At 39.3% G+C, this 9158-nt stretch overlaps 1 protein-coding gene across 1 annotated transcript; it reads left to right on the top strand.

Moving 5' to 3' along the window:
- Positions 1 to 211: 211 nt before the first annotated feature.
- On the top strand, positions 212 to 5359 carry C6H15orf61 (chromosome 6 C15orf61 homolog). The gene is made up of 2 exons (XM_066341966.1): positions 212 to 676; positions 5133 to 5359. Exons 1-2 carry the CDS (start codon positions 241 to 243, stop codon positions 5258 to 5260), a joined length of 564 nt encoding a protein of 187 aa, XP_066198063.1. The 5' UTR covers positions 212 to 240; the 3' UTR covers positions 5261 to 5359.
- The last annotated feature ends 3799 nt before the right edge of the window (positions 5360 to 9158 follow it).

Here is a 9158-nt window from a genome sequence, read left to right as displayed (position 1 = left end):
CCAAACTGATAAAAAAAGCTCCCGACCCCGTCCCCCAGCCCCAGGATTATTAACGACTACATGAGGTCATATGTGACGATTTCACCACCTCCTCCGTGGTGCTTACGCTCACCCCCAGCGCCGATCACTGAGCCCACCCCGGAGGCCCCGGGACCTTCGTGCGCACGCGCCGCCGCTCCCCGGGGTCTCTCGCGCACTCGCGCGGCGATCATTAGGCGTCCCCGCCGCTCGCCCCGGGGAATGGGCGCGCTCGTTCGCTGCGGCGGCCCCGCCCCCAGTAGCGCGCGCCCCACGGCGTCCGAAGGGCGGGGACCGCGGGCGAGGCCGGCCATGGAGGCCCTGCGGAGAGCCCACGAGGCCGCGCTCCGGCTGCTGCTGTGCCGGCCTTGGGCCTCGGGCGCCGCCTCCCGCCCGAAGCCGCGCGCCTCGGAGGTGCTGACGCGGCACCTGCTGCAGCGGCGCCTGCCGCACTGGACCTCCTTCTGCGTACCCTACAGCGCCGTCCGCAACGACCAGTTCGGCCTTTCGCACTTCAACTGGCCGGTGCAGGGCGCCAACTACCACGTCTTGCGCACCGGCTGCTTCCCCTTCATCAAGTATCACTGCTCCAAGGCCCCCTGGCAGGACCTGACCCAGCAGGACCGGTTCTTCACGGCGCTCAAGGTTGTCAACCTCGGTGAGTGGCCCGGGCCGTGAAGCACGTCCCACCGACGACGGTCCCTCTGTTTGCAAAGCACGCTGACAAACCTCGCTCAGAGGCCGAGACCCCGGCTCAAGGTCAGGCGTTGGCCCGGGGGGATCCCTGTTTCGGCCCCGAGCAGGCTTGCCGGGGGCCGGGCGGCGGCACGCGCTCGCCTCTCTCGCGCCTGCTGTTGGGTTTGCCAGACCCTTCTCCGCGTCCCGCCACACTGCACCCTTCTAGTGTTGGCCTTGGCTCTGGTCTGTATATTCCTCACCCAGAAAGTGCTTATCAGGGCTCTGTTGCTACTTAATCTTCCTTGGAAAGTGGGCGTTATCCACAGGCCTGTACTAAGGGATCATCTGATAAGGGGCATTCCATCCCCACTTCCTGCCGCTCTTCCACATTGGGCGGTAAGAAGAGGGTGTAAGCCACTAGAAAGTGGCTCTGAAGTTAAACAAAAAAAAAGCCAGGACAGGATTTGTACCCAGGAACATTACTTTGTCCGTGCCTTCATGTTCTAAAAACTGGAATTACTTTTTAAGTTTGTTTTCATTATAGAAAATCCCATTATGTTCCTTTTACTGCAAGCACTAAATGTTTGCACCAGTTAAATTAGTTTCCTTAGGTGCTAGACCTAAAAGATACTTTAAAGACTGCCTTTTTAATATTTGTAGGTTTTCATGGGGATATTCTAATTCTGAGAGTGTTTACTCTTGCTGGATGTTTACTTTCTTTTGGTTAATGAAGGAAGAGGCATGAACATCGACATGGGTGTCATCTTGTATAGATCAGTGAAAAATAGGCCCCCAAGATATTTTGAACCTGTTAATAGCTGATACCATATTAATCTAGATTTCAGTAATTCAGAATCTAGACGTGGGAGCTGAACCATTTTACCCCACCAGTTTTTTAAAACTAGAATTAAAGCTAAAGCAGCTTCATTAGTGTTAGATAGCCTGATTGTTCATTAAATTTAAATATGGTATGTATATTTTTCCTTATAATAACTCACATATGTCAGTCATGGGATTTTTCAGCCATTGCTCCATGGGATTGTCCTGAGTTCAGTCCAGTAAGGAGCAGGTTATTTAGCAATGTGTAATCCTTTAAAATATGTCTTATTGTTTGGCTGATTATAGAGCATACCCACTAATTCAGAGGTTGATACTAAGTTGAAAGGGTGAGGTGACTTAGTAAATTCAATAAACAAGTATTTGTTAAGACTGGCGTGCTGACTAGATTTAAGAAGAACATGTTTTTAAAAAAAACGTTTACTTTGGCATTTTCAGAATAAAAAAAAATCATTCTTCCCAAATGTAAAGAGTAATATGTTAGGAAAAGTACAGCATGAGCAGAATGAATATCCTTTAAAAAAATAACTTCTCACCATTTAAAACCTAACACTTTAAGAACACCTCAGTGATTAGGGGCTTCTTTTTTAGATAAAGAAATTCAAATAAAAAAAAGGATGCCCAGAACATTCTCACATCGAAAAATAAAACCTTGTCAGGAAAGAACAGTTGCAGGTTTTTTATGTAGAAGAGAAGGTTGAAGAGTGATTGAATGATCTTTGTGGTCTTTTTGAAATTCCAAAAATTCTGCTTAGATGGGAATAAGAGTTTTAGGTTAAACAAAAAGGGAAACTTTCTGCTTATTCATGCTTTAATACAAATTGAACTGTGCTGATAAAGGGAATTTATTACTGGACTTTCAAAGAGTAGAGTACTCACCAATTTGGTTATGTTTATTTTGTTTTTTTGTGTGTAAAGGTAGGCAGTGTGAATTAGATAATAGGATTTTTTCCTACTCTGTGATGTACAGTTGCCCTTCCGGATCATTAAGTATGTACGCAGTCTAATTAATAAAAATACTCAGGATTTTATTTGTCCTCTTCCCTTCCAAATTAGAAATTACCAGAGTAATTCATTTTTCCATTTTGTAAATAATAAAGATTTATCTCTTACCCATTTGTTCTTTCTCCTCTGCCTTTTCTTTCGATGGAAGCTGACATTTTACTGATGGTTTATCAGTCTGGGTATCCTGCTGGGAAGTAGATTGAGATTTAAGAAAAAGCAACTTGCCATTGGAATGAATGGGTAATCTGAGACTTGCTAGGAAGTTCTAATTTTTTTAAGTGCTTAATTTGACAGTGGTTTGTTTACCTACTGTTCAGCTGACTCAAAATTAATTATTATGCAAAGAACTGACTTTCCAGTTCATTTTGATGTTATGATATGTTTCAGACAGGCTGGAAAAAATGTAATTTTTTATAGAATCTTAAAGACTTTAAAGCATATGTGCTATAGATAAAGAGAATTATGTTTTTTATGTGTAAATTATATAGTATAAGTGGTATTTCTTCCTGTATTAGCATGACAGTATTAAATATTCTGCAGGAAAAAATATACATAGAATTTCTGACTTCTATATCACACCTCCACTCCCTGTGACACAGTATTACTGGGAATCGTTCTTAGTTGTGTCTTAATAAGAAATAAGTTAGTTATAGCTAGTAACGTTTGATCAGCTGAAAAAATATTAAGCATGTATTTGTGTGATTTTTTTTGAAAGTGTCAGTATTTAACAAAACTGGTAAATACTGTAAAACAAATTTTTCAGTGTCACCAGTTATCTTTATGTCCTTAGAATTGGCAAAAGACACATTTTATTTATTTTACTTTCAGTATATTTAGAAAACTATAATAATTGTTTTTATAGCCTGTTTCTCTTTACACCTTCAATGCAACCTTTAAGCTGTGATATGATATCATATTTAAAATTTCATTTCCACTTTCCCTGTACTCGTCTCTCGCTTCTACTTGTCCTGTTCTCTTGTCCACTCCCCATGTCCCTCCCACTTGCCTTTTTTTTCCTCTTTAGTTAAATGATTTATAAATAACTTTATGTTGCTAGTTTTTAGGATTTTTTTCTGACATTCCCTTGGGCCGTTTAGAGATTCTTTTGGGTATTACCAAGGCAAAGAAGGTAATATACTGTAAAAGGTTCCACATCAGTTTCAGGGAACCCTGTGATAGTTGCAAGCTGTGACCCAGTATATTCCTAAAAATAGAGAGGTGCCAGCTTGAATAGACATTTTTGCCTCTTCTCATTGCCAACTAGTGATGCTTCTCCTGACTAATCTTTGGCATTACAGTGGCTGGAATGCAGCTTCAGGGAATAAGCACAAAGTATATAGTTCAAAGCACTTATACACTCAAAAAGAGCATAACACAGCAAAATACACTCTTGCAGAAAAATAAGAAGAAAAGTTAGCAATATTAGCCCCGAGCATGTGTTGATTTCCCTATTAACTAGGAATAAATGATTTTCCAAATATTCAGCTCTTCCTCTAAAGTGTCATTTTCTGTCCAATTTCTACATAGGAGAATTAAAATTAATACTTGTGTAGAGCATACAGTATCTGTTATTGAGTTATGTGCCTGTGGTTTTATATATGTTTTTAGTATGTTCATGGTCATTGATTTTAAATAAATGCTTTAAGAAGATAAGAATTGTGAAAGTTGGGGTCTAACATAGTCTCATATGCATATGAGTAGTTATATGCATGTCTAGATCTCAGTAATATGTATTTAGTTTCATGTATGACAAATGGTAGATAATCTCATATCAGCAAAGTCTTATCAGATAGAAACATTCCAAGGAAGAAACATGTTGGAGTCTATTATGTGTACCTATTTCGATTAGGTTAAAATAAGATTGTTTTCAAAACAAATGTAAAAATACTAGTGGGATTATTTCTTATGCCTGTTATACTAAAATCTTCTTTTAGAGTTAGGTTTTGCCTTAGTTTTGGAGACAGCTGTTTGACCCAGTTTAAGTTGTACCAAAAAATTACTTTAGCCATCAGTGTTATTGCCTAACTTAAAGCTGACCTAGTGATTTATGCTCAACCAGGAGTATCTACAACTAAATTCATGAATATTCTGTTTGCTTATTTGTGAATATAGAATTATTTGATAATTACTTGGAGGTAATGACTTAGTGCTTGTAAAGTGCTTTGAATTAAAATTTATACTAGCTGTATCTATATTATTAAAAATCTCTAGGTTTGCCTGACCTGTGGTGGCACAGTGGATCAAGTGTCCACCTGGAACGCTGAAGTCGCTGGTTCAAAACCTTGGGCTTGCCTGGTCAAGGCACATATGGGAGTTGATGCTTCCAGCTCCTTTCTCACCTTCTCTCTCTCTCTCTGTCTCTCATCTCTAAAATGAATAAATAATAAAAATAATTTTTTAAAAATCTCTAGGCTTTTACAATTGTACCATGTTCCACAAACAGATAAAATTGAGCTCTTAGAGTCAGTATTTACTCATATTTGTATAACTTTATAATTTGTTGACATTGCCCAAGAGTGCTATATGATTTGACAAATATATGGGTGCATGATAAGTATTGATGTTCAGAAATAATACTTCCATTTGTTTTTTAGGTATTCCAACTTTATTATATGGACTTGGCTCCTGGTTATTTGCTAGAGTCACAGAGACTGTGCATACCAGTTATGGACCAATAACAGTTTATTTTCTAAATAAAGAAGATGAAGGTGCCATGTATTGAAAGTGTGCGTTGGAGAACATAAATATTAGTGGATTTTCTTTTGTGTATATGTGCAATATTTATTTTTGATCCTTTAAAATAAAACTTGCAAATACCTTCTCCCTTCTGTGGTGTCTAGTTCTTTAAAATGAATCATGGCCCTGAAGAGGCAAAGTATTTTATGCGTTGTTATATATTACATACTCTGTTTAGCCAATGGGTATTAGAAACATATGATGTTTATACCAATTTTTTTCCTAGAACTAGATTAAACTACAGATAAAAATGATTATAACATATATAGATTCTATAGTTAGGTATTAATGAATTCTCTTTGAAAGAAAATATAGACACCCTCACAAAGAAGGAAGGAGGCCCTGGCCCGTTGGCTCATTGGTAGAGCGTTGGCCTGGCATGTGGATGTCCCTGGTTTAAATTCTGTCAGGGCACACAGGAGAAGTGCCCATCTGCTTTTCCCCCCCTCCCCCTCTTGTTTCCCCCCCCCCTCCTGTAACCATGGCTCAATTGGAGCAAGTTGGCCCTGGGTGCTGAGGATGACTCCATGGCCTCCGCCTTAGGTGCTAAGAAGAGCTTGATTGCTGAGTAACAGAGCAATGCCCCAGATGGGCAGAACATCACCCCTTAGGGGGCTTGCCATGTGGATCCCAGTTAGGGTGCATGCCGGAGTCTGTATTTCTGCCTCCCTCTCACTGAATTAAAAAAAAACAAACAAGGAAGGAGAAAATCTTTTGTATAAACTGGAAAAAGAAGTGGGGAATTTTAAAATACATTGTAGAGATAATACAGTATCGTAGTATCATTGGTAAATCCAAAATTGATGAGAATTCTAATTGCAATCTGAAATCGAAACCATTCAGCTGCCAGGATTTTAAATGGAAAGTTGTTAAAGCCCATGTGCCATTTACCTGGATAAGAGGTCTGGGTGGTATAATGTGGAAACATTTTTTTAATTGAATTTACTGGGGTGACATTGGTTAATAAAATTATACAGGTTTCAGGTGTACAATTCTATAATACATCATCTGTATATAGTATTGTGTGTTCACCACCCCAAGTAAAGTTAACCTTCCATCACCATTTATCCCCTTTCCCTCTTTTTCCTCCCCCAGCCCCCTTTTCCTCTGATAATCACCATATTGTTTTTTTCTCTTTGCGTAATCCCCTCAGCTTTTTAGGCAGATCCCCCAACCCCTCTCCCCTCTGACAGCTATCAGTCTGTTTTCTGTATCTGTGAGTCTATTTTGTTAGTTTATTCTCTTATTGCCTAAAGAATCCAACACCAACTATAATACACTGGTTAATGTAAATGTAGCAAGATGAAATGAAGACTTATTAAAAGTTAAAATAGCATACTGATAAAGCTGTAAGAAGAATTAAGATCTAGAAATACCCAGAAAAATAAATTTGATAACTTTATAAAAGCAATTAGCTAAAATAGTACATATCCATAGACTTACTGGCAATGGCAAGTGGACTGAAATTTTAAAGACCTGATGGCAGTTTTGCATTAGAATTTTATTAAGTTAATTGTATTTTTGAAAGCAAAGTCATTAAAAAATTTATCCTTGGGGGTAGTTAGAAAATACCCAGACGAATGGTAAATTTCAGAAATTTGGAGTAATTTAGGGAGAACTAGAACTATTTAATTTCTAAACCAATGGGTGTTTAAGATTTATGATCTCTCCCATAATTACAAACATATATATCATTTTATGTTAATGTGTTGCTGATACTCGACAACATTTACACATATTTTTGGAGCAAAATATTTTATAAAATTCAATCTAACCAACATTTGGGTGCTTGCTGCTGGCAAGTCAGAAGAGAAAATGAGTGGAAGTGATTGAGGTGAAAGCACCAGAATAATGAATACAAACTGGCCTTGTTAAAGGTAGTCATTTTAAATGAGCTACAGAAAGTGAGCTGCTCTTCAAATATATGTACTGTTCACTTGTTTAAAAGCAATTCTAAGTAATACTTTAATCAAAGAAGTACTTAGACCAATATATTTAGTCCAGAAGAATATACTTGACAGTAGTTAAATGAATAGTTTACACAAAGGAGATAGTGTTACATTAAGCTTCATTAATAATAAAAGTGACTATTAGCATTTTGCAAGGAAGGCTAGAACTGATTTCCTCTGTAATGGGCAAAGTTAAATAACTATAGCTCATAAGTTTTAAGTCAAATACTGCTCATTCATTGCTGCTGGTCTTGTCAATACTTGTAAAGATTTGGTCCCAACACAAGGCTGATAAAATGGTTTTTAATTACGAAACTAAATACAGCTTTTCAGTAGAGTTGCACTTCTTTTCACACTGGCCAGTTTGATTTCTGATAATTTGTACTGCTGACTCTGCTTACCTGTTTTTCAATAGCTATAGTCAGTGTGACTTCTTGTCCATATGGTGATAGGTAAGTCTCCTTGGAAAACATCTTTGACAAACTACCATATTGATCTCTGTAATTCTCTGCTGCTTGCAGCATTAAATAGAGCCCTGATTTCTTGTCTGGTGTGCTCACTATGTAACAATTAAGCAAATGTAATATTTTCTTGTATTACATGAAAATCAATAGACCTCTTGATCTTGTGGAGTTGATCATGGTGAAGGATGAACTCAGCGGTGGCTTCAGGGCATGGTTCAAATATCATATTAAAATATACAATGGATTTATTAAGTCTTGCGGAGAAACTTTTAGTCTGAAAAAAAAATGCTCCCCATTGAACAGTAATGGTTTTAAGTTTTTTTATTTAAATTTGGATATTACATTGAAGCATTGTGGCCTAAAAGGGATAAAGTATGAATGCAGAAAGTCAGGAGATTGATTCTATTTTTAGTATCAGTGCTGTCTTTTAACCTCAGGCTAACCACTATTCCTCTGTCTTTTCTGTTTTTTTTCCACCTGTCATCTAAGGACAAAACAAGAAACCTTTCAACCTTAAAGTGTATCATGACTATGCTTGTAAGCAAATGTAGTTTTCTATTTCAGTAAAAGCTGTTTCTGTAATCCTCATTCTTCTATTCCATATATATTTATATTTAAAAGACTCCATTAATAAAGATTTTTAAAACAATGTGAGAGGAAGAAAGAAGACATGCTGATGGAGTCTTGTGTGAGTGCCTGAGACGGCTAGCAGGGTTCCAAGCGGACCCTGCGTTTCTGCGTATCAGAAGTTTTCTTTTTTTTTTTTCAGAGACAGAGAGAGAGATAGACAGGGATAGACAGACAAGAACGGAGAGAGATGAGAAGCATCAATCATCAGTTTTTCGTTGAGACACCTTAGTTGTTCATTGATTGCTTTCTCATATGTGCCTTGACCGTGGGGCTACAGCAGACCGAGTAACCCCTTGCTCGAGCCAGAGACCTTGCGTCCAAGCTGGTGAGCTTTGTTCAAACCAGATGAGCCTATGCTCAAGCTGGCGACCTCGGGGTCTCGAACCTGGGTCCTCCACATCCCAGTCTGACACTCGATCCACTGCTCCACCGCCTGGTGAGGCCAGAAGTTTTCTAAGTTGAAATAACCAAAGACAATTTTTTGCCTATAACTCTTAAACGGGATTTTGCCTTTAAAATAATCCAGGCAAAATTCTTTTCTTTTTTTTTTTTAATTTTTTTATTTTTTGTGTTTTTCCGAAGCTGGAAACAGGGAGGCAGTCAGACAGACTCCTGCATGCGCCCGACTGGAATCCACCCGGCATGCCCACCAGGGGGCGATGCTCTGCCCATCTTGGGGCGTCTCTCTGCTACAATCAGAGCCATTCTAGCGCCTGAGGCAGAGGCCACAGAGCCATCCTCAGCGCCTGGGCAAACTTTGCTCCAGTGGAGCCTTGGCTGCGGGAGGGGAAGAGACAGAGAGGAAGGAGAGGGGGAAGGGTGGAGAAGCAGATGGGCGCCT

Source organism: Saccopteryx leptura, chromosome 6, assembly GCF_036850995.1.
Source record: "Saccopteryx leptura isolate mSacLep1 chromosome 6, mSacLep1_pri_phased_curated, whole genome shotgun sequence".
NCBI lineage: Eukaryota > Metazoa > Chordata > Mammalia > Chiroptera > Emballonuridae > Saccopteryx > Saccopteryx leptura.
The sequence above is the reverse complement of the archived record's forward strand: the minus strand, read 5'-3'. Positions and strand labels throughout refer to the sequence as shown.

What these genes read in the sequence shown, in the direction of transcription:
- C6H15orf61 (XM_066341966.1), top strand. Translation starts at nt 241, where the DNA reads ATGGGCGCGCTCGTTCGCTGCGGCGGCCCCGCCCCCAGTAGCGCGCGC. An exon ending in GCTCAAGGTTGTCAACCTCG is followed by an intron (nt 677 to 5,132) that starts GTGAGTGGCCCG and finishes TTTGTTTTTTAG; the next exon opens with GTATTCCAACTTTATTATAT.